This window comes from Pelophylax lessonae, assembly GCF_965119305.1.
Source record: "Pelophylax lessonae genome assembly, chromosome: 7".
In the NCBI taxonomy this organism is placed as follows: Eukaryota; Metazoa; Chordata; class Amphibia; order Anura; family Ranidae; genus Pelophylax; species Pelophylax lessonae.
Window position 1 is genome coordinate 233,539,887 of NC_138774.1, and position 24,217 is coordinate 233,564,103.

The following is a 24,217-nucleotide window of genomic DNA, read 5'->3' on the forward strand; positions in this document are numbered from 1 at the left end:
GGCCCTGAATGTCATGCTTCTCAGCCCCCCTTAATGCCCCGGCTTTCTGTACTGAACATTTTCATTCAGTTTTAGAATATATTCAACTTTATTTCCCTCTTTACAGCGAAGCACCTGCTTCTCCAAGCACCCAGGAGGCTATTCAGGGCATGCTGTGCATGGCCAACCTTCAAGCATCTTCCTCCTGCACTCCTGCTAGCCTTCAGGCTTGGTGGGCAGCTGGACAAGAGAGTGGTGCTGCATCTGGTATACCACAAAGTGGTAGTAAGGCTGCAGGAGGCAACAAGTCTGGAAGTAATGGCACAAGTGGAAGCTCTGGGAACAACAAAGTGATTCTGAGGCCAGGCAAGAGGCCGGTTAGAAGACCTGCGCACCGTAGTATGGACAGTGGAGATGATGAAGATAGTACTGATGAACAGGAAACACTGGGAGCCTGTTTTAAAGATTCAGAATATAGTGAGTTTGGTTACTTAAATATATGGTTGTACCATGTCCTTCTTTATTAATTTCATTGAAATTTAGTGACTCTGCCATGAGAAGCATAAGCTCATGCTGACCGCTGCATATACTCCACTGTTGATCTGTCAAAACCAATTCTCACTTTTTCTCAGTCAAGTGCTATCATATTTTCATCAGACGTTAAGTTAAAACATTTCATTCTCTTTTAAGGTACTGATTTTGACCATATTTCCACCTATACCATTCATATTGTGTTTGATTATTTTCCTGTTGTGCATTTCAGTCTACCCATCTCTGGAATCTGATGATGATGATCCAGCACTCAGGTCACGTCCAAAAAAGAAAAAGCAGACCGATGATGCTCCATGGAATCCAAAGGGTATAATAAAAAATGTTCACCTTCTTTATACTGTAATTTTTGGTGTAGTTATCACCACAATAACTTATGTATTTTGTAATTACAGCGTAAATCTCATATAGTTGGTGGGTGAAATAAAACAGACCCATTATTAACACAAAATCATTAGCGCACATTGGTATTGCCAAATCACAATTCTCCTTTTCAAGCCCAACATTTTACAAGGACCCCTGCACTGTGTGTGTATATGTATGTATATGTGTGTGTATGTGTGTGTGTATATGTATATGTGTATATAATATATATATATATATATATATATATATATATATATATATATATATATATATATATATATACATATCTATATATATAATTTGTTTTTCAAGTCTTCAGGCCAGTCACTTGATGCGCAGGGTCCTCTTTTTGGATCTTCCCTTGGAGATGGGCAGTCCGTAATGAGCAGCACTGATGTCCTGTTTAATTTATGTACTCATTACACTGTGAGTGTTGGCCCATGATGCCCTGCACTCACAGCCTCAGTCTTCCTAGTTGACTGACACTGAGCACAATTTAACTTTGAATACTGAGGTCATTTGTTTCCCTGCTGGAGCAAATTTGTTCGTTTTGCTGGGGTTTTCTGCCTTCCCCTTGATCAACTGTGGGTATAGGATTGTATGTTTTTTTTTTTTGGCGTTGCTTTTCCCCCTTTTTATTGGTTGAACTAGATGGACTTGTCTTTTTTTTTTTTTTTTTCTTCAACCAGACTAACTGTAATTATCTTGTGGTGAAGTGGTAGGTCACAGATTTCAGAGAGCAGGGGAACACTGGCTAGGGCTCTAAGGTCCCTTTCACACTGACTGACTGACCGATCGGGTCTGCCTGTCTTTTTTTTTTTTTTTTTTTTTTTTTTTTTTTTTTTTTTTTTTTTAGGCGGACGCGATCGGGCCATCCTTAGCTCTCTATGGTGGATCGGATTGGATGATAGTCGATTTGAATCAGACAGGCCGTCCATTTCCATCCGACTGCCCCATAGAAGACCAGCAGGCGGTGACAGAGCTGTCATCCTCCTGCTCAGTGAGGATTAGCAGAGAGATCCCTGCTGAGCAGGTGGATCCGCTTGATGCCCCATCTGAAAGATGCCTACTTGGGCTTGCGTTAAAAGATAACTTTTTGCGCAAAAAATTTAATCTTTTGTACCTTTTCGGGCTTTGAACTAGCTATTAATCATAACTCTGAACATTTGGTGTAAGAATCCTGTAAATGAAGCAACCTCCGTTCTATAACATATAATGGTGTTCTTATACACTGCTCAAAAGAACTAAAGGAACACTTTTAAAACACATCAGATCTCAATTGGGAAAAATATCATGCTGGATATCTATACTGATATGGACTGGGTAATGCGTTAGGAAAGGAAAAAGGATGCCATATCGTTTGAATTCAGCCCTCTGTAGGTTGATATTTTTCAATTCCATCAAAGACACCCCGAAAATTAAAGTGAAAAACGGATGCAGCAGGCTAGTCCATTTTGCTGAAATTGTCAATGCAGCAACTCAGAATGGTATTCAGTAGTTTGTATGGCCCCCACCTGCTGTATGCATTTCTGACAACATCAGGGCATACTCCTAATGAGACGGCGGACAGTGTCCTGGGGTAATTCCTCCAAGATCTGGACCTGGGCATCACCGAGTTCCTTAACAGACTGAGGTGGAACCTGGCGGCATCGGATGGACCGAAACATATTGTCCCAGAGGTGTTCTATTGGATTTAGATCAGGCAAGTGTGGGGGGGGGGGGGGGCATTCAATGGTATCAATACTGTTGTGCACCATGAGGAACCCAGGACCCACTGTCTAGCATAGGGTCTGACAATGGGCCCAAGGATTTCATCCCAATTTCTAATAGCAGTCAGGGTGCCATTGTCTAGCCTGTAGAGTTGTGCGAGTCCCTCCATGGATATGCCTCCCCAGACCATCACTCACCCACCACTAAACCGGTCATGCTGAACGATGTTACAGGTAGCATAACATTCTCAAAGGCTTCTCCAGACCCTTTCACGTCTGTCACGTGCTCAGGGTGAACCTTCTCTCATCTGTGAAAAGCACACGGCGCCAGTGGCGTCCCTGAAAATTCTTATGTTCAATGGCGAATGCCAATCGAGCTCCACAGGGCCCAATAGAGGCATTCACACCAGTGGCCTGCAGGAGGTAGTTTTTATAGGGTTCTGGCAGTGCTCATCCTGTTTCTCCTTGCATAAAGGAGCATACCTGTCCTGCTGATGGGATAAGGACCTTCTATGGCCCTGCCCAGCTCTTAACCACTTAAGCCCCGGAAGATTTTACCCCCTTCCTGACCAGGGGGTATTTTGCGATTCGGCACTGCGTGACTTTAACGGACAATTGCGCGGTCGTGCGACGCTGTACCTAAATTAATTTGACGTCCTTTTTTTTTCCCACAAACAGAGCTTTCTTTTGGTGGTATTTGATCACCTGTGCCATTTTTTTGATCATGCGCTATAATCAAAAAAAGAGCGACAATTTTGCAAAAATAACAATATTTTTCACATTTTTTTTTTTTTTATATGAAATTCCCCAAAAAAAATGTAAACATAAAATTTTTTTTTTAAACTTTTGGCCAATTTGTTTTCTGCCACCTATGTTTGGTAAAAAAAAAAAAATCACAATAAGCGTATTCTGATTGGTTTGAGCAAACGTTATTGCGTTTACTAAGGGAAGGATTTTTTTTTTTTTTTTTTTGCGGGACTGCGACATTGCGGCGGACAGATCGGACCCTTGACTAACATTTTTGACACTTGGGGGTACCAGTGACATTACTACAGTAATCAGTGCTATACATATGCACTGTTACTGTAAAATGAGACTGGCAGGGAAGGGGTTAACTTTATTGGAGAGGGAGGGGTTAAGTGTGTCCCTAGGGGCGTGCTTCTAACTGTGCAGGGATGTGGCTGTGTGTGTAACAGCACAGATCAAGGGTCCTACATAGCAGGACCGTTAGATCAGTGCTTTTACACAGAGAAGAATGACAGGCGGCTTTGTTTACATTAGCTGCCTGCCTTTCTCCCTTCACAGCGGATGATCGCGAGTGACCGGCGGACATCGGGTCCGCTGGTCACATGCACGGAGGTGTCCGTGAACGAGCCGAGGCGGAAGCGCACCTCCGGCGGCGCGCGCTCGCCCGCTATTGGCTCCCAGGCTAGTGACGTACTGGTACGTCACTTTGCCTGGCCGGGCTGACCGCCGCAGTATATGTACTTGTGGCGGTCTGCAACCGGTTAACTGCCTGTCTCCTGGAATTTCCTCCATGCTCTTGAGACTGCTGGGAGACCTAGCAAAACTTCTGGCTGTGGCATGTATTTATGTGCCATCCTAAAGGAGTTGGACTGCCTGTGCAACCCTTTATAGGGTCCAGGTATCGCCTCATGCTACCAGTAGTGACACTGATCTAGCCAAATGCAAAACTAGTGTAAAACTCATAAAGATGATTAGGGGAAAATGTCCGTGGCCTTTACCTGTAAAACCATTCTTGATTTAGGGGTTGTCTCATTGCTGCCCATCTAGTGCATCTGTTAATCAGTTTCAGCTGCTTTGGTGTTAATGAAATTAACCCCCCCCCCCCCCCCCCTGCTACGTAACTGACCAGATCAATATCCCAGGAGTTTAATTAACTTGATGCTATACTATAAAAAGTTTTCCTTTTAGTTTTTTGAGCAGTGTATATTATGTTTTTAATTTGCCCATTTTTTAAATTCTGGTCTGTTGTCAGTCTATGAATAGTATTTAGAGATGCAGGGAGGATAACCCCCATGCATATGTGTACTTTTTTTTTTTTTTTTCTTCGATTTGCTCAGAATATACATTCAGCTCCAGGCAAACTATATATATATATATATATATATATATATATATATATATATATATATATATATATATATATATATATAGAATATATACTCTTCAAGTCAAGTTTAATCCTTTTGACTTTAAAATCTGATAAATTCTCCAATTTATATGTGTGTACATTTTTTGTATTGATGGGGCTTGTGGCCCTTTTTTCCATTTTATCATGTATCGAAATTTCTTGTCCAATGTTGAGGTTTTTACCTCTCACCAATTTTAATATTCTATTCAATAAAATATTTTCTTTTTATAAATTTGATATGTATTTGTCTATCTTATGATGTGCCTTTTGAAAGTCCAGTTCTCTGTTATGTCTAGTTGGTCTACCAACTGACATTTCTCTTTTTCCTTTTAAGCTTTTGGATTATGGCACCTGTATGGTAGCTCACTTTCATTTGTCCAGGCAAACCATATTCATCAGTGCTGTGTCCCTCTGTAAACAATGAGAAAAACTGTTTTGAGGTGAAGGTAATAATGACCTGTGATAGAAATGTAATAAATTACTTTGTCCTTTTCAGCACGTGTCACTCCAACACTCCCAAAACAAGCCCGTCCAGTTCGAGAAGGAACTCGAGTGGCCTCAGTTGAGACAGGACTGGCTGTGGCAGCAGCAAGGCTTTCTCAGCAGGTACATGACAAAATAAGCCAAAAGCTTTTATAGCCTTGGTAACTTGTTTAGCAGTTTGGACATCCCTATATTGCGATTATATTAATGTTTAAATAAGATTCCTAAAAAATATTTTTTTTTTTTTTTTTATCTGATTGGAGAAATGGGATTCAAAAGGATTTTCTCCTTCATTCATTGACACAGCTACTTGTATTCATAACCATTGGGTTATACTGCCCCCTACAGCAGTAGGACACTAGGCAGAAAACATTTCTGGCTACACCCATGGGCAGTCCCAGGGGGTAAAATTCCTCTCTCTACTACAGCCACTTCTGTTTTCTGCCTAGTTAGGAGTAAGGACCTAGTTCTTTGCTGGAATCTTTGGTCCCAGCAAAATTTTTTATATAGAAGATATTTTCCACCTGGATTTTGTCCTGTGAGATCTACAATCAACTGCCGGACTTGGCGATGGGCTGGATAATCTAGATCCAGTGGTAATCTGGCCAGCGAGCGTGCACAGACCACAGCTCTGCACTAGGTCGGCCGCGCCATATCCACACTGGAGGGACCTGCGAGTTAAACGCCTCGCGAGGTCACATACGATCGGATCTCCGCCTGAGTCGCAGTGTTCCTCCTGGCTGACAGCCCCCCCATTTCGATGGAGAGGGGTTCTGTCTGGAGCGGTGCCCACCTGGTTCCTGGTATGGTAAGTAGCTTTTTCTATCGTTCATTAACAGGCGCAGCTCCATATAATTCTTGACCATTGGGTTATGCTGCCCCCTACAGGAGTAGGACACTAGGCAGGAAAAATCTTTACCACGCCTATGGGGCTCTCCCTGCAGGCATAACCCCACACACTCTGCTACAGCCCTCCAGTTTGTTTCTGCCTAGTTTAGGTAGGAGTAGGACCTAGTTACCTGTTAGGACTTCAGTCGAAGCTGTTATTTTTTGGGAACCTTTTTTGTAATTTATTTATTTTAGAAGAGTTTGTGGAGAACTACAAGCAACAGCCGGCTGGGTTTCGGACTGGATATTCTAGATCCTTAAGGTCTCCCAGCCTGGCCAGCGAGCGTGAGCAGGTTATAGTCCAGCACTAGGCCTCGCCACAACAGAGCCCCGTTGGACAGGAAGTAGCCCGCGAGTGGACCATCTCGCTGGGACGCGAACGTCGCTAGCGTACCCCCTGGCTGGCAGCACCCCCACCCCGGGTGGCAGGTAGTCTGTTTGGAGTTGCGCCCACCTGATATTGTGGTAGGGTGAGTAAGTGTCCCCCCAATTCTTTGGCAGTCTCGGGGTGGACGTTGGCCCCCTCCATGGAATAGCCGGACCCTCAGGTATATTTTTGTCAGTGTAAATAGTCCCATGACAAAATTTCACTCAGCGTGGCTGTGGAACCCTCTGGGTCGCAGCCCCTGTCAGCTTTTACAGCAGTTTTGGAAAGCCTGGTGTCAAAGTGGATTTAGTGTTAAAAAAGTAACGCTACCCGTAAGCGCCCTTAGCCTTCACCTCCCTCTGTTGTATCTTCGGATTCTAAGGCAGATATGGCTGCCGCAGACACACCCCACCCTGGTGGCTCTGTGTCGTCACATTCTGATGTCGAAGAGGACATGTCCTCATCACCTGCCACGCGGGAAAGCGCATTGGTGGAGGTACTTATAGTTTCATTGCGATAATCCTTAAAAATGGCAGTGTCGGGAACGCAGGTGTGTTTTGGCACCCGTAAATCCCAGAAATCAGGCAAAGTGTTTCCCTGCTCGGAACTTTTTGACAATATTGTCAAAAACAGTGGGGGCGCAAGCGTTTAAAACGCCGTTATCGCTTTGTGGATACGGATTCCACTCGGTGGACTGTGCCACCAAAAGTGGATTATCCAGTTTCCAGACTGAATAAGTCTTCTGTGGTCCCGGTGGAAGAATCTCTGGCCCTTACGGACCCTGTTGATAGACAGATTGAGTAGCTGTCCCACCATTTACATGTGTTAGCAGGCTCAATATTGGAACCAATATTTGTGACTACCCTGGTGTCAGATGGTCACTGAATGGGTGAAGTTACTTAAAGGTGTCTTGGAAACTGAACAGTTCTCTGCGGGCTGAGCTCATTGATCAAGTGGCTCAAGCCCTGCTGTGTATATGTGATGCGTCGCTGGATGCGGCTCCCCTGGTGGTTAGAGTGTCTGCTGTGGGGATTGCTATTAGATGCATGGTGTGGTTAAAGAGTTTACGGACCAGGCTTCCAAAAAGGCTCTTTCTGACCTTCCCTTTACGGGGGAGAGGTTGTTTGGATCCTCCCTGGATGAATTCATCAAAGGCCTTACGGGTGGTAAGAGTACTCTTCTCCCTCAATCCTCTAAGGGCAAGGCACCATGTGCTAGACGGGGGGGCTTCTTTTACTGCTCATAGGCGGCTTTTTCGAGCCTCCGGGTCGCAGGAAAAAGGGAAGCCATTCAGGTTATTTGGGGGTTCCAAGAAGACATAGTCGGGTAAACCGAAGGCAGGCCAATCTGGATCTGCAGACAAATCCTCGTCTGCATGAAGGGGCGCCCTCACCCGATTCTGCGGTGGGGGGACGTCTTTGCTTCTTTCCGGAACCTTGGACTTCCTTGTTTCAATACAAATGGGTTCACAAATTGATCAGAACAGGGTACAAGATTGAATTCCGGTCTTGACCACCAGACAGGTTCTTCCCATCCAATCTGCGCCTATCTCCAGACGGTTTAAGGGATCTAAAGAGAGGCGGTACAAGATCTGCTGTCGCAAGGGGGGATTGTGTTGGTTCCCTCTCAGGAACGCTTTCAAGGGTTTTATTCAAACTTGTTTACTGCGCTCAGGAAGTAAGGCAAAGTGCGTCCGATCCTGGACCTCAAGGCTCTGAACTGCTTTGTGCGGATACAGAGACTTTGAATGGAGTCCATTCTCACGGTAGTGGCGTCCCTACACCAGGGAGACTTTGACGTCCATAGTTACATAGTTAGTGAGGTTGAAAAAAGACATCAGTCCATCCAGTTCAACCTATGATGTGTGTGTGTGTGTCCGCTTTTAACCGTACATTGTATACCCCTTTATGTTGTGGTCTTTAAGGTGTCCATCTAATAGTTTTTTGAAACTATCAATACTCCCTGCTGATACGACTGCTTGTGGAAGAGAATTCCACATCCTTACCGCTCTTACAGTGAAGAACCCCTTACGCACTTTAAGGTGAAACCGCCTTTCCTCTAGTTTTAGTGAGTGGCTTATTGTATCTCCTTTCTCTGAATAGTTTGTTCCTTATGCTCGGGTCACCAGTACAGTATTTGTACATTGATATCATATCCCACCTCAATCGTCTCTTCTCCAGAGAGAATAAGTTCAGTGCTTGTAGTCTTTCCTCATAGCTGATGTCCTCCATTCCCCTAATTATTTTTGTTGCCCTTCTCTGGACTTTCTCCAGTTCCAGCACATCCTTCCTGAGGACCGGTGCCCAGAACTGGACAGCATACTCCAGATGTGGCCGGACCAGAGTCTTGTAGAGTGGGAGAATAATCTCTTTATTTCTGGAGTGAATCCCCATAGATTTCAAGGACGCGTATCTATGCTGGACTCCAGCATTTTCTTTGCTTCGGTATAGGAGAGGAGCATTATCAATTAGCAGCGTTACCCTTTGGTTTCTCTTCCGCCCCCAGGGTCTTTACCAAGGTGCTGACCCCGGTGTTGGAATTACTGTGCCTACGGGGGGATTTCGGTACTGGGGTACCTGGACAATTTCCTATTGAGGGCAGACTCTCACTCAGCCCTGTTGGGCGACTTGACGATCACTGTCTGAACACTGCAAAAAGTTTGGTTGGAACATCAATTTAAAGAAGTTCGCCCTGATTCCTTCAATGAGACTGGATTATCTGAGCCTTACTCTGGATTCTGCTTTGGCCCCCGGACAAGTTGCAAAAGTTGCAGGGGGCGATCCGGTTGCTGTTAGCAAACACTCTGCCCTCTCTATGGACTTGCATGTGGGCCTTAGGTCTGATGGTATCAACCTTCGAGGCGGTTCTGTTTGCTCAGTTCCACACGAGACGCTTACAAAGGGAGATTCTCGTGAAGTGGAACAAGGATCCAAAATCTTTGGACACTTTGATTCATTTGAGTCACAACACAAAGTCTGGTGTTCTATGGTGGCTTCACTCGTCTGCACTACACTAGGGCAAGTCCTTCCTTCCGTTGTATTGGACGGTGGTAACCACAGACGCCAGCCTGTCAGGCTGGGGAGGCTCTGTGCCCAGGGATCCTGGACAATGGAAGAGTCCATGCTGCTGATAAATATCTTGCAGCTCAGAGCGATAGCGTTGCCTGAATCATTGGACAAATCGTCTGCAAGGTTGTCTGCTCCGTATTCAATCGGACAGTGCCACGGCCGTGGCGTACACCAATCATCAAGGGGGCACCAGTTTCTTGGCACTGGGAGGTGGCTGAGATCCTGGATTGGGTGTAGAAGTTTGTTCCAGCTCTCTGCTGGGCACATTCCATGTGTGGAGAACTGGCAGGCAGATTACCTGAGTCGTCAGGTGTAGGTTTAGGGGGAGTGGTCCCTGCACTTGGAGGTGTTTCACCTCCTGTGTCCAGTGGGGGACACCCGATATCGACCTGTTTGCTTCTCGACTCTACAAACCTCTGAACCTTCTTGTTGCCAGGTCAAGGGATCCTCTGGCCGACACCACAGACGCACTGGTGGCTCCTTGGGGTCAGATTTGGCTCATCTAGGCATTCCCTCCACTGTAACTCCTGCCGAAGCTTCTGCACAGAATAGAGATGGAAGGGATTCCGGTAATTCTGGTGGACCCAGGCTGGCCTCACCGGCCTTGGTACGCTGACCTGGTAAGGTTGGTCGCCGATGCTCCTTGGAGATTTCCTCTCAGGGAAGATCTGCTGTCTTAGGGACCGATCTTGCATCCTGCTTTAAAGTTGCTGGCTTTAACGGCGTGGCTGTTGAAAGCCAGGTATTGAAGGATAGAGGTCTTAATGACTCTGTGATTCCTACACTATTAAAGTCTACTTCAAGAAAGATCTATCATCGTACCTGGAAATCGTACATTTCATGGTGTGAATCGCTGAAAGTGCACCCTCGCTTGTTTTCGGTAGCTGCGGTTTTGACCTTTCTTCAAAAAAGGGGTTGAACAGCGTTTGGTCACTATCAATCGCCAAGTGTCGGCTTTGGCTGTTGTTTTTCCAACGTCCTTTAGTTACACATGCCCTGATTCGCACTTTTATTTAGGGAGTGCCCTATATGGCGCCTCCGAAGGGATCCCTACTGGCTCCGTGGTATCCTAATTTGGTATTATCGGTTCTTAAAAAAACTCCTTTTGAGAACATTAGGGAAATTCCCCCTGCTAACATTATCTCAGAAGATTGCCTTTTTAACTGGCTATCACATCTGCCCGCAGGTTGTCTGAATTGGCAGAGTTGTCCTGCCGTTCCCCTTATCTTGCGGTCCACAGAGGTAAAGTGGTTCTTCGACCTAATCAGTCCTTTCTTCCTAAGGTGGTTTCTAAATTTCCATTTGAATGAAGATATTGTGCTGCCTTCACTCTGTCATAAGCCCAAGCATCCCAACAAAGTTGCTTTGGATGTGGTTCGGGCAATTAGTTTACCTGGCGGCTACGGAAGCTTTCAGGAAATCTCAAAGGACCTCGTAAAGGAATGGCTGCGTCTGCTGCAACCATATCCAGATGGATCAGGCAGACAGTGGTTCAGGCTTATTTACCAAAATGGTCAGGTTCCTCCTTTCCAGGTTAAGGCGCATTCTACTACAGTGCTGAGTGCCTCTTGGACTTTTCGCTATCAGGCGTCAGTGATGCAAGTTTGCAGGGCGGCAACTTAGTCGTCGGTGCACATGTTCACAAAATTCTACAAGGTAGATGTGTTGGCAACTTCGGATGCCTCTTTACTCTGTTTTGCAGGCTACTGTGTAAAGAGAATATATGGATGAATAACCGCGCTGATGGAAATATAGCACACAGCAGCGACTTCAAGTGTGACCACACCCTTAAAAGAATCCGTATATTAAGTCGCGCTAATTGAAGAAATGGAAAATCAAGTCCATAATGTCCATAATTGGGATCACAATGTTCAAAAAAGACTCCCCATGGATGTCCGCTTACCAGAGCTGATAAGACAGAAGGCAGGTTCTCTAGAATAATCACGTCCCCTTGATAGCTATCAAGGGGACATGATTATTCTAGAGAACCTGCCTTCTGTCTTATCAGCTCTGGTAAGCGGACATCCATGGGGAGTCTTTTTTGAACATTGTGATCCCAATTATGGACATTATGGACTTGATTTTCCATTTCTTCAATTAGCGCGACTTAATATACGGATACTGTGTAAAGAGAACTCTTTTCTCTTTGAGGGTGTATGTTTCTTTTTTCTGGGTGAGCTCCAGTTGTTCCAGGTTGAGCTCCTTGTTACCTGGTTGGCTACGTTTAGCCTTGGGAAATTGCATTCTTCTTTGCGTTGTTTTTTCCCACCCCTCATGCTAATACTGCTTTGTGGCGTCCCAATGGTCAAGAAGATATGAAGCTGCGTCTGTCAATAAATAAGAGACAACTGGATTTTTGACTTACCGTAAAATCCTTTTCTCTGAAGTTCATTGACAGACACAGCACCCACCCCTCTGAGTGTGATGGGGTTGTTCTCTTCTAAATGCTGTTTGCAATGAAACTGAGGGCTGTAGCGGAATGTGGGGGGTTATGCCTGCAGGAACAGCCCCATAGCCGTGTTAAAGCTTAACTGCCTACTCTTGTCCTACTCTTGTAGGGGGCATCATAACCCAATGGTCAAGAAGATATGAAGCTGCGTCTGTCAATGAACTTCAGAGAAAAAGATTTTACGCTAAGTCAAAAATCCAGTTTTCCTCCCTCTCCCCCAGGAGGGTTTTGGGGTGGACGCGGGCCCCTCCATGGGATGGCCGGACCCCCGGGGTTCCCCCTCCTTCCTGTAGGCACCTCCTCCCTTGCCGAGTCCCTCATTCTGCCCCCCCTCCACATACTCTGGGGCTGTTTGGGGGGTCTGGCCGCTTTCCTGGGGTGGGGGCAGGGCGCTGACTGGCGATGGGGGCCAGAGGGTGCACCACCGGTGACCGGACGATGGACCGTGCAGGGGTGGTGGTATCTGGTGGGGGCTACTGCCAGGACCCCCCAGCCTGCCTGGATCTGTCCTTTTGGGCCAATCCTGGGTCCCTGTATGCCTCGTGGTGCCGCTATTTTGTTGTAGCCTGTGTGTTCTATATACGGCGGCTATGAATGTGTAGTCCAGGGGCCGTTTTGCTGTGATTTGTCATTGAAAATAGTGGCGGCTATGACAGTGGAGCGCTGTGGGCAGACTATTTCTGCAGTGGGAGCCCCTCCTCATCCCCTGGTGCTGACTCCTGGATCATCCTATTTCCTGATCACCGCATGTGTAGTGCAAATTATCCTGGTGGCTGCACTTGTCTCTGCGGGTGGTGAGTCTGGTGAGGTCCTCTTACTCTCTGCTGAAGGTCGCTGGTGCTTTGTGCCTGGTGAACGGGTGGTGCTGCCAGTGTGGGGGTTGTCCCTTTTTTGTAGTGTTTTAAGACTTTTTTTTTTGTGGATTCCCCCTGGTGAATCAGTCTTTGGAGCACATCTCCCCACCTGATCCCCCCCCCCTCTCTGAGGCTGCGGGGCCCTCCGGGTCCCATCCATCCATCCATGTACTGACCGCGGTCCTGAAGTCCCTTGTGTCCCGGGTAGAGGTGGCTTGCGGCGACAGGCTAGCAAAAAGCGCCCCCTGTCTCATCTCATCCTAAATCTGATTTGGCCGCCACAGACATGGGTCACCCTGCTTGGTCGGCAACTATGCGCCTGGAATCCTCTGATTGTGAGAGTGATTCTTCCACGTCTGCGACCGTGCACGAAAAGATTCTGGTGGATGCACTGATTGTATCTGTGTGTGAGACCCTGAAGATGGAGGACGCAGCTGAAGCTGCTACAGGGATGCAAGTACCCTGTGGCACTCACAAGCCATCCAGAGCGGCAAAGGGATCTCCTTTCCCTGCCAATTTTGACAAGTGTCGCTAAAGAGTGAGGACGACTAAAGCTTCCCCTTGGGTTCCCAAACACTTTACTAGGCATTACCCCACGAGGAGTCCCTTCTTAAGAAGTGGACTGTGCCGCCAGTGGGGGACCCTCTGTTTTCCAGATTAAACAAGGCAACCATGATTCTGGTTGAAGCGTCCCCGGCCTTTAAGGATTCGGCATACCAGAAGGTATAGGCTGTAAACCGGCCATTGTTCGGCAATGAGGCCGGTATTCACCATTGCCCTAGTGTCACAAACTCTGGCCGAGTGGGCTAAGCTCCTACGTCGTTACCTGGAGGGGGGAACAGCTTCCCCCTGCCTTTGCCGAGCTGGCGGATCAGTTGGTCCAGGGGCTGCAGTTTATCTGTGATGCCTCTTTGGATGCCGCTCCCCTGATGGCTCGCCTCTGTTTTGTCAGTGGTCCTTCGGCCTGTCTTTTGGCTCAAGTGCTGGTCTGCGGATCAGACTTCAAAAAAGGCCTTGACTGATCTTCCTTTCCAAGGAGAGTGCCTGTTTGGAGCTACCCTGGATGACATCATTAGGGTCTCACGGGGGGGAGAGAACTTTTCTTCTGCAGGCTACTAAGGGCAAGGAACCTCGTCGTAGACATGTGCCCTCCTTCTCAGCTCATAAGCTTTTGTTCCTCTCTCGGGGTCGACGGACACGGATGATCTCCTTCTGCAAGCAGAGTCTCCCTCTGCTCTGGTGAACAACCTGGAAATCACAATACGAACTCTGCGGGAGTTTGGCTGGATTCTGGACCTGTTAGTACAAGGAGTCATTGTGCCCGTTCCAGAGTCGGAACGTTTTCAAGGTTTTTATTCAAATCTGTTTATAGTTCCCTGGAAGTAAGGCAAGGTTCACCTGATCTTGGACCTCAAGACTCTAATCCACTTTGTGCGAGTTCAGAAATTTTGAATGGAGTTCATCCGCCCTCTAGTAGCTTTCCTTTATCAAGGAGATCTTCTGGCTTCTGTCGATCTCAAGGATGCTTACCTTTTTATATTCCAACATATTTCAGACATCAGCTTTTTTGTTTTGCCGTGGGCGAGGAGCGCTATCAATTCATGGCGTTACATTTTGGTCTCGCCTCAGCTCCTCTGGTGTTCTCAAAGGTTTTGGGCCCCAGTGCTGGCCTTGCTACGGCAGAAGGGGATCACGGTACTGGGTTACCTGGATGATCTGCTTCTGCATGCAAAGTCTTGGGCTCTAGAAGTCGATTTGGACATTACTGTGCGACCTCTTCAGGAGTTTGGATGGACATTGAATTTTCAAAATCGGCTTTGACTCCATCCACCAAGCTAGACTACTTGGGTCTGATGGTGGACTCCACTTTAGCCCGTGTGTTTCTTCCTCAGGCGAAACTTCTGAAGTTGCAGGATGCGATTCGGCTCCATTTGTCCATCTGTCGGTCGTCACTCAGGACTTGCATGCAAGTGCTGGATCTGATGGTCTCCACTTTCGAGGTGGTTTTGTTTGCTTAGTTTCATACCAGACCTCTGGAAAAAGAGATTCTTGCTAAATGAAACAAGGATCCGCAGTCGCTGGACATTCTGATCCTGTTGAGTTGGGGTACAAGGGGGTCTCTGAAATATGGTGGCTCCGCTCCCCGGCGCTTTTTCTGGGAACGTCCTTTCTCCCCCTGTATTGGACAGTGATTTCCACGGATGCTAGTCTGTTCGGGTGGGGAGGCATCTTGGGAATACTTTGCTCAAGGTGTTTGGACTGGAGAGGACTCCAGGCTGCCGATCAACATTCTGGAGATTCGGCCGATCAGACTTTGTCCGTCTCAGTGGACGGATCGTCTGCAGGGATGCCTGTTGAGGATACAATCGGACAATGCTACGGCACAATGAGCCAGGGTACAAGGAGTGCCCTGGCGGCCCGAGAGGTAGCCGGTATTCTAAAGTGGGCAGAACTATATGTTCCAGCCCCCTCTGCTGTGCACGTTCCGGGGGTAGAGAATTGGCAAGTGGACAATCTGTAGGCAGACGTTGGTTCAGGGAGAATGGTCCCTTGATCCGGAGGTGTTTTCATCTACGGTGTCTCCGGTGGGGGACTCCGGATGTGGACAGGTTTGCCTCCCATCTCAACAGGAAGGTGCAGAGGTTCATGTCAAGGTCTTGGGATCCTCTGGCCAATGCTGCAGACACCCTGGTGGCCCCTTGGAGTCAGTATCTTCTGATTTACGCCTTTCCTCCAATACTACAGCTTCTGTCGAGACTACTACGCAGAATCGAGGTAGAAGAGATTTCAGTCATTCTGATAGCGCCAGACTGTCCTCGCCGGTCTTGGTACGCAGGCCTGTTAAGGCTGGTAGATGTTCCTTGGAAACTTTCTCTCAGGGAAGATCTTCTGTCTCAGGGACCAATCTTTCATACTGCTTTACAGTCGCTGGCTTTAACGGTTTGTCTATTGAAAGCCAGGTGTTGAAGGACAGAGGGCTGTCGGAGGCAGTGATTTCTACTCTGTTGAAAGCTAGAAAATCTACTTCCAGGAAGGTTTATCATCGAGTTTGGAAGGCGTACATTACTTAGGTGCAAGTCCCAGGGGGTTTCTCCCTGTTCGTTTTCTGTGTCTCGCCTTTTCGAGTTTCTACAACTATGTGAAGTCAACAATTGGCTCTGGGCACCATCAAGGGCCAGGTTTCCGCTTTGGCCATATTTTTCCAAAGGTCGTTGGCGGCGAAGTCCTTGGTTCACACCTTTGTGCAGGGAGATCCCCATCTGGCTCCTCCAGTGCGATTCCCTGGTACGTCCGTAGGATCTATATTTGGTACGGTCGGTGCTTCAAAAGCCTCCTTTTTGAAAACATTTGTAAATTTCCTTTGCTCACTCTTTCGCAGAAGGTGTCCTTTTCGGTTGCTGTTACTTCTGTGCGTAGGGTGTCTGAGTTGGCTGCGTTCTCTTGTTGGTCACATTACCTGGTGGTTCACAGGGACAAAGTGGTGTTATGACCCTGTCAGGCGTTCCTTCCTAAGGTTGTCTTGGGGTTTTATTTGAATGAAGATATTGTGTTGCCGTCCTTATGTCCTAAGCCAAAACATTTTAAAGAAATTGCTTTACATTCCTTGGATGTAGTCAGGGCAATTCGGGTGTACCTGGCGATGACTGAGTAGTTTTGGAAATCCGATGCTTTGTTCTTACGGATGGACCTCGTAAGGGGCAGGCCGCGTCTGCTGCGACCATTTCCGGATGGATCAGGCAGACGATGGTGCAGGCCTATTCTATTAAGGGTCAGGTTCCTCCTTTCCCTGTCAAGGCGCATTCTACGAGGGTGCTTAGTGCCCCCTGGGCCTTCCGTCATCAGGCGTCAGTGGTTCAGGTGTGCAAGGCGCTACACGGTCGTCTGTGCACACGCTCAGAATTTTATAAGGTGGATGTACTTGCGTCTTCAGATGCTGCTTTTGGCCACAAAGTTTTGTAGGTTTTCTTCTTCCTGGTGGTGAGCTCCAGTTGTTCCTGGTTGAGCTGCTGTTTTACCTGGTTGGCTATGTTTAGCCTTGTTGGGAATTATATGTATGGCTATGTTTTTACCACCCCTCATGTTGATATTGCTTTGGGACATCCCTAGGGTCTAGAAGCCCTGAAGCTGTGTCCGTCAATGAGCGAAAGAGAAAACTGGATTTTTCTCTTACCGTAAAAAAATCCTTTTCTCTGTTCACTGACGGACACAGCACCCGCCCCTCTCTTGGGTTGAGTTATATATTCTTCTGACACTGCTTGTTACAAACTGAAGTCACATAGCAGGAAGTGATGGTATACCCCCTGGGACTGCCTCAGGGGCATAGCCAAAGGGGTTTCTGCCTAGTCCTACTCCAGAAGAGAGCAGCAGAAGCCCAAGGGTCTAGAAGACATGGAGCTGTGTCTGTCAGAGGACGTAAGAGAAATCCTTTTCTCTGAGGTTCACTGACAGTCGCCGCCCACTCATACAGTCTTCACCAATGGGTATTGACCTCTTATCCATAGGAGCAAGCTAGGCATAAGACTTGTTAAAAACAAAGTAATTTACATTGACACACCTATGGGGGCTGTCCCACTGGTCCAATACCACCCTGCTATCAGCCATCCCAACTCAGTTTTTCTTCCTCCTAGTTAGGAGTAAGATAGGCTCTCCCTGTGCTGGGGCTAGGCTCTCCCTGTGCTGGGGCTAGGCTCTCCCTGTGCTGGGGCTAGGCTCTCCCTGTGCTGGGGCAAAAGTCTCAGCCTTCTTCTATTTCTTATGATTTTATTTCTGCAAATGTGTTTTTTTTCTATGCATTACTAGCTGTTTATTTATCAGCGTTTAGTTAGTCACTTCTTCAAGATGATGATGACAGCGTCGCGCAGCTGGGAGTCGATCTGGTTGTCCTGGTATCCCAGGACAGAGGGCCTTATGGAATCCCAGCCCGCCATCAAGCATTTAGCAGGCTTATGCGTACGCCCTGGCCTCGCAAACGACCCATCCCTGTCCTCAGGGATGAAAGCCCCCGACGTCTCTCCCACGGTTTCCGTGCGTTGCTAGCGTCCTGCGTTTTTGGCTGACGGCACCCCCGCCATCTGGGGTGGGAGGTTTCCCGTCGATGTGAGGCACCCATGGTCCGCCATTTTAGGTGTGGGCAGCATGCTGGCTTCACTGTGGGCGCTTCAGCGATGTATGTAGTGTATTTTGGCGCCTTACGGCGCCATCTTGTGTGTGGCAATGTGTTCTCCTGATTACATGTCGGCCGCTATTTTCCCGGAGCCTCCCATTGCTTTCTATGGGCAATCATGTTTCCTTAGTCTGAAGTCCTAGTTCAGCCTCCTGCGGTGACATCACTTCCTATTTCTGTACAGAGGAGATCGGTAGGCGTGTGGTAACACTTGTGGGGTCTGTCTTTGCGTTTTTTTTTGTGGGAATACCTCTGGCTATCAGTTTATTCCTGTTTGGGGGTCTGCTTGAAGCATCCTTCATAGCGGTGTACTGCGGGGATCGTGGTGCGCTTAAAGGGCCAGTACCTTCATAATAAAAAATATATATTTTTTTTTTTTTGAGTCTCAGGACAGCAAATTTCCCCCAGCTTTGGTGGATGATTCAAGTTCCTCTGAATCTTCTGCTCTGCCTGCTTTGACTGCCGCACTTGCGACTTTAGTGTCCAAAGTGGATCTTTTGATGACTGAACGGGATGCTAGAAAAAAGCCTAGGCTCTCTTTCTTCTGATTCTGAATCTGACATGTTTGCCGGAGATAGTGTGCCCCTTGAAGGGTCTCGCTCTTCTCAGTCTGAGGGGGAGGCGGAGGATGCAGAGGTGGATGATTCCCCCCCCCCCCCCCCCCCCCGGGACGGCCGAGGACCGCGCAGCTATGGATGCACTGATCATTGCCGTTAAGGAAACACTACATTTAGAGGATGAGCCTAATCCTCCGGGAAAACGGTCCTCTTTTGGTACCCACAGATCCCGTAAGGTGGCGCAGGTATTTCCTTGCCCCGCTGAGTTCCACGAAACTATAAATGAACAATGGTGCAACTTAAAGCGCACTTTTGTGGTGCCTAAGAAGTTTCAACTCCTCAACCCCTTTGCGTCTCCTACGGATTTGCGCTTGTCTGGGGCTCCAAAAGTGGATCACACTGTGGCCAGACTCTGGTACCCACCGAGGATTCTCCGGTGTTTAAAGATCCTACGGATAGGAGGCTGGAATCTCTTGCCCGACATTTCTACATGGTGGTGGGTTCCATGCTGAAACCTATTTTCGCCTCTGTCATGGTGGCTCAAGCCTTGGCTGATTGGACCAAGGTGCTCAGACGCACCCTCGTGGCTGATTCTGCCCCCCCCCCCCCCTACTAGCTTGGGAATGGTGAACCAGATTTATCAAGGGGTCATGTATTTGTGCGATGCGGCCTTGAGGGAGGCCCCATTAGCTGCGCACTTATCTAGTGTCGCAGTACTTAATCGCCGCTTAATATGGTTAAAAAGCTGGTCGGCTGACCAGACTTCCAGGAAGACGGTGTCAGACATCCCTTATGCTGGGTCTCGTCTTTTTGGAGAATCCCTGGATGAATTGGTTAAAGGTGTCACTGGGGGCAAGAGCACTCTGTTGCCCCAGAATCCTAGGGGTAAGTCTTTCCGTGGTAAGCGGGGCCCCTCCTTTAAACCAAATCAGGGGTCCTTTCATGCCTTCAAGGCGCAGGTTAAGGGGAAACCTTTTAAGGGCCAGGGTGGCCAGAGAAAGTCCTGGCGGGCAAGCCAAAAGCTGCCCAGGCTGGTGTGGCGGCACAACCCGCCACTGCCTGAAGGGGCGCCCTCACCCGTTTCAGGGGTGGGGGGACGTCTGCGCGGTTTCTTCCAACCTTGGCTGCTCCGGATTCCGGACAAGTGGGTTCAGGAAATCATTCGATCAGGTTACAAGATCGAATTCCTTTCGCGACCAGGGGACAGATTTTCCTCAAATCTTCATTTGACCCCAGATCGGCTGCAAGATCTTCATCGGGCAGTTCAGGATCTACTCGCCCACGGGTAATCGTCCCGGTGCCTCATCGGGACAGATTTCTGGGGTTTTATTCAAATCTGTTCACTGTGCCTAGAAAGGAGGGCAAGGTGCGTCCGATTCTGGACTTAAAAGCTTTGAACCGCTTTGTGCGCATTCAAAAATTCCGCATGGAATCGCTCCGCTTGGTGGTGGCCTCCCTGAGTCCGGGAGATTTCCTGGTTTCTATCGACCTAAAGCAGGGATCCTCAAACTACGGACCTCCAGCTGTTGCAGAACTACACATCCCATGAGGCATTGTAAAACTCTAACATTCACAGACATGACTAGGCATGATGGGAATTGTAGTTCCTGAACAGCTGCGTATTTACACATCCCCATATTGGAGGGTCATCAGAGGTACCTCCGATTCGCTATCGCGGAGGAACACTATCCGTTTGTGGTGTTACCTTTCGGTCTCGCTTCGGCTCCAATGGTCTTAAACAAAGTGCTGGCTCCTGTTCTGGGCCTATTATGGGCACAGGGCATTGCGGTCTTGGGTTATCTGGATGATCTCCTGTTAAGATCGAGTGCCAGTCAGAGCCTGCTGCGCTATCTGTCCACTACGGTTCAGACGCTCCAGGAGTTCGAATGAACCATCCACGTTCAGAAGTCGACTTTGTCTCCTTCGGTGCGTCTCCCATATTTGGGAATGGTCTTGGACTCCGCCCAAGCAAAGGTGTTTCTGCTGGAGGACAAGCTCCGGACCCTGCAGAGCGAGGTCAGGTCCCTGTGGAATGAGTCCTCGTCGCTCAGGACCTGTATGCCGTCCCTGGGATTGATGGTGTCAGCCTTCGAAGCGATACCGTTTATACAGTTTCACACGCGGTCTCTCCAAGCGGAGATACTGGCCAGGTGGGACAGGCTCCCTCAGTCCTTGCACCTGAGGGTGTCGCTGAGTCAATGAACTAGAGTGGATCTTCTGTGGTGGCTCCAGTCCCCGGCCTTAGTGGAGGGGAAATCCTTCCGGCCGTTGCTGTGGACGGTGATTACCATGGATGCCAGCCTGTCGGGCTGGGGTGGCGTCCTGGGCAACCTGTCTGCCCAGGGCACTTGGTCGGTGGAGGAATCTTCCCTACCGATCAACATCTTGGAATTGAGGGCGATCAGGCTGTGCTCCATTGGTCGGATCGTCTTCAGGGCCGCCCTGTACGGGTGCAGACGGACAATGCCACTGCGGTGGCTTACATCAATCACCAAGGGGGCACCAGGAGTGCCCGGGCGGCTCAGGAAGTGACCAGCATTCTGTCTTAGGCCGAGACTCGCATCCCGGCGATTTCGGCAGTTCACATTCCGGGTGTGGAGAACTGGCAGGCCGATTATCTGAGCTGCCAGACCCTGGACCAGGGGGAATGGTCCCTGTACCCGGAGGTTTTTCAAATGTTGTGTGCGAAATGGGGATCCCCGGATGTGGATCTGTTCGCATCCCGGCTAAACAACAAGGTGGGAAGGTTCGTGGCAAGAACGCGCGATCCTCTGGCAGACGCCTCGGATGCGCTGATGCTGCCTAGGCACTGTCTGATGGATGCCTTTCCCCCCGATCCAGTTGTTGTCCAGGTTCCTGCGCAGGTTGATCTCGGAACCAAAGTTGGTGATTCTGGTGGCCCCGGACTGGCCACGCCGGTCCTGGTACGTGGACATCATTCAACTGGCCTTTGAGCCTCCGTGGCGGCTACCGTTACGAGACGATCTACGGTCTCAGGGACCGATCTTCCATCCTGCTTTACAGTCGCTGGCTTTAACGGCATGGCTGTTGAAAAGCCAGGTCCTGAGAGACAGGGGTCTCTCCTCTGAGGTCATTCCTACTTTGCTTAAGGCTAGGAAAGCCTCGTCCGGTAAGATCTATTACTGTACCTGGAAGGCTTATTTTGCCTGGTGTGAATCTAGAGGTTTCCCTCCTCGTTCCTACTCGGTGGCGAGGGTGTTAGCCTTTCTACAAACTGGTGTGGACCAACGCCTGGCATTGTCCACGATTAAGGGCCAGTTGTCTGCACCGGCCGTCCTTTTCCAGCGCCCATTGGCGTCTATAACTCCTTGATTTGCACCTTTTATTCAAGGTGTGCGTCACTTGGCCCCTCCTCGGAGGGCGCCCCTACCTCCTTGGGACTTGAACTTGGTTCTGTCCGTTTCGCAACGTTCTCCCTTTGAAAACATTCGGGAGATTTCTTTGCCTCTGCTGTCGAAGAAGGTTGCTTTTCTGGTAGCGATCACTTCTGCACGCAGAGTGTCAGAGATGGCGGCCTTGTCTTGCTGCTCCCCTTACCTGGTGGTTCATAGGGATAAGGTGGTCTTGCGACCCAACCAGTCCTTCTTTCCAAAGGTGGTTTCTGATTTTCACCTTAATGAGGACATTGTTTTGCCTTCACTTTGTGCGAATCCTAAACATCCTAAGGAGTTTGCCTTACATTCCTTGGATGTTGTCCGGGCAATCAGGGTTTACTTGTCGTCCACTGAATCCTTTCGGAAGTCGGATTCTCTTTTTGTCCTTCCTGAGGGACCTCGGAAGGGTATGGCTGCATCTGCGGCGACCATTTCAAAATGGATCAGACAGACTATTGTGCAGGCCTATTCAATTAAGGAACGGGTACCGCCCTTCCCTGTCAAGGCGCCCTCTACCAGAGCAGTGAGTGCGTCCTGGGCCTTCCGGCATCAGGCTTCGTGGTCCAGGTGTGCAAGGCTCCAACTTGGTCGTCTGCACACCTTTTCAAAATTCTTCAAACTTGATGTTCTGGCATCGGCAGATGCCTCCTTTGGCCGCAAAGTTCTGTGTGCGGCAGTGCCTTAAGGGGACCCTAGTTTTGCAGGGCCCTGGCTGTTGGGGTTGTTTTCCCTCTTGTTTATTTGCTTTCCTGGGTTGTTGCTCCAGTTGAGCTTTTCTGTTGCCCAGAGGATACCTTTCTGCTCATGTAAGGTTCCTTTTTCTGCGGTGGGTGCTGCGTTGCCTTTCTTACGGTTGTGTTTCCCACCCCTCATGTCTACACTGCTTTGGGACATCCCATTGGTGAAGACTGTATGAGTGTGCGGCGACTGTCGGAGGACGTAAGGGAAAACTGAATTTTTGTAAAATCTTACCGTAAAATTCCTTTCTCGGAGTCCTCTGACAGTCGCTGCCCCCGCCCCCCCCTATATTTGGGGTTCTTTGGACTTTAACTGCTTGCTACCAAACTGAGTTGGGGTGGCTGATAGCAGGGGGGTATTGGACCAGTGGGACAGCCCCCATAGGTGTGTTTTTTAACAAGTCTTATGCCTAGCTTGCTCTTATGGATAATAGGTCAATACCCATTGGTGAAGACTGTATGAGTGGGCGGCGACTGTCAGAGGACTCAAAGGAATTTTACAGTAAGGTTTTACAAAAATTCAGTTTTTACGGTAAGACAAAAATCCATTTTTTTTTTTTTTTCCATCACAAACTAAATTTGAAGCTCCTTTAGGTCCCATTCCCACTGTGGCATCATGTTACATGCTGTGGGGTGTTGTATGTGCATTCACTTGCACCCCAACACACATGAACACGATGGGGTTGATTTACTAAAACTGGAGAGTGCAAAATGTAGTGCTGCTTTGCAAGGAAAACAATCTGCTTCCAGATTTTTTTTTTTTTTTTTTTTCCAAAGCCTACCTGAACAGACTTTAGTGAGAAGCTGATTGGCTGCCATGCATAGCTGCACAAGAATTTGCGCACTCCAATTTTAGTAAATAAACCTCAATGTGAAAAAAAAAAGTGGTGTATATGTACAAACTTCCCTTTTTTTTATTTTTTATTTTTTTTGGACATTTTGGTGCATGGCCAGTGCATGTATTTGAATGCGCTGCCTTAATCAATTGCACGTTACCATGCAATAACAACGCAACTCATCAGTATACCAAGATGTGAATGGAGTTTTGTGGGCAGATAAAAAGTTCTGAAGATGTTGTGTTTTAGCTAAGGGCTAAATACTAACCATTGCATGTGTCTGTGCTCTTGTTTTATGTTTGTTCTTTAGGAGCAACAGAGATCTCAAAAGAAAAAACTGACCCCCAAGAAAAAGCCTGCAAGTGAACCAGAACCTCAAATTCTCCCATCGGAGCCTGAGCCACCACCACCTCCTGAGCCTCAGATTGAGGTCTTTTCTGGCAGCCTGGTTGACCATGAATACACAGCTGGTCCCAATATATTTGGCATGGCTCAGGTGAACCGTGGCACTACCCCGATGGCACCAGGTGTCTTCCTTTCTCACAGACGTCTTTCTGCTACCTCTCCAACAAGTCAAGTAGTTCAGGGTATGAATGGAATTGTGTTGTAACTGACTTTACCTTTTTCAGTGTCTTTTTTGCAATCTGAGTTGCCTCAGCTG

The 24,217-nt window shown here is 48.2% G+C and overlaps 1 protein-coding gene across 1 annotated transcript in view; it reads left to right on the plus strand.

Annotated features, from left to right (window-relative positions):
• The window catches only part of PHF8 (PHD finger protein 8), a 113,949-nt gene that overhangs the window by 53,371 nt on the left and 36,361 nt on the right, over positions 1-24,217 (plus strand). Inside the window, exons 17-20 of the mRNA XM_082263831.1 lie at positions 107-456; positions 743-838; positions 5,255-5,364; positions 23,867-24,143. Of these exons, the coding sequence (XP_082119957.1) occupies positions 107-456; positions 743-838; positions 5,255-5,364; positions 23,867-24,143 (833 nt within the window). The remainder of the gene's footprint in view (positions 1-106; positions 457-742; positions 839-5,254; positions 5,365-23,866; positions 24,144-24,217) is intronic.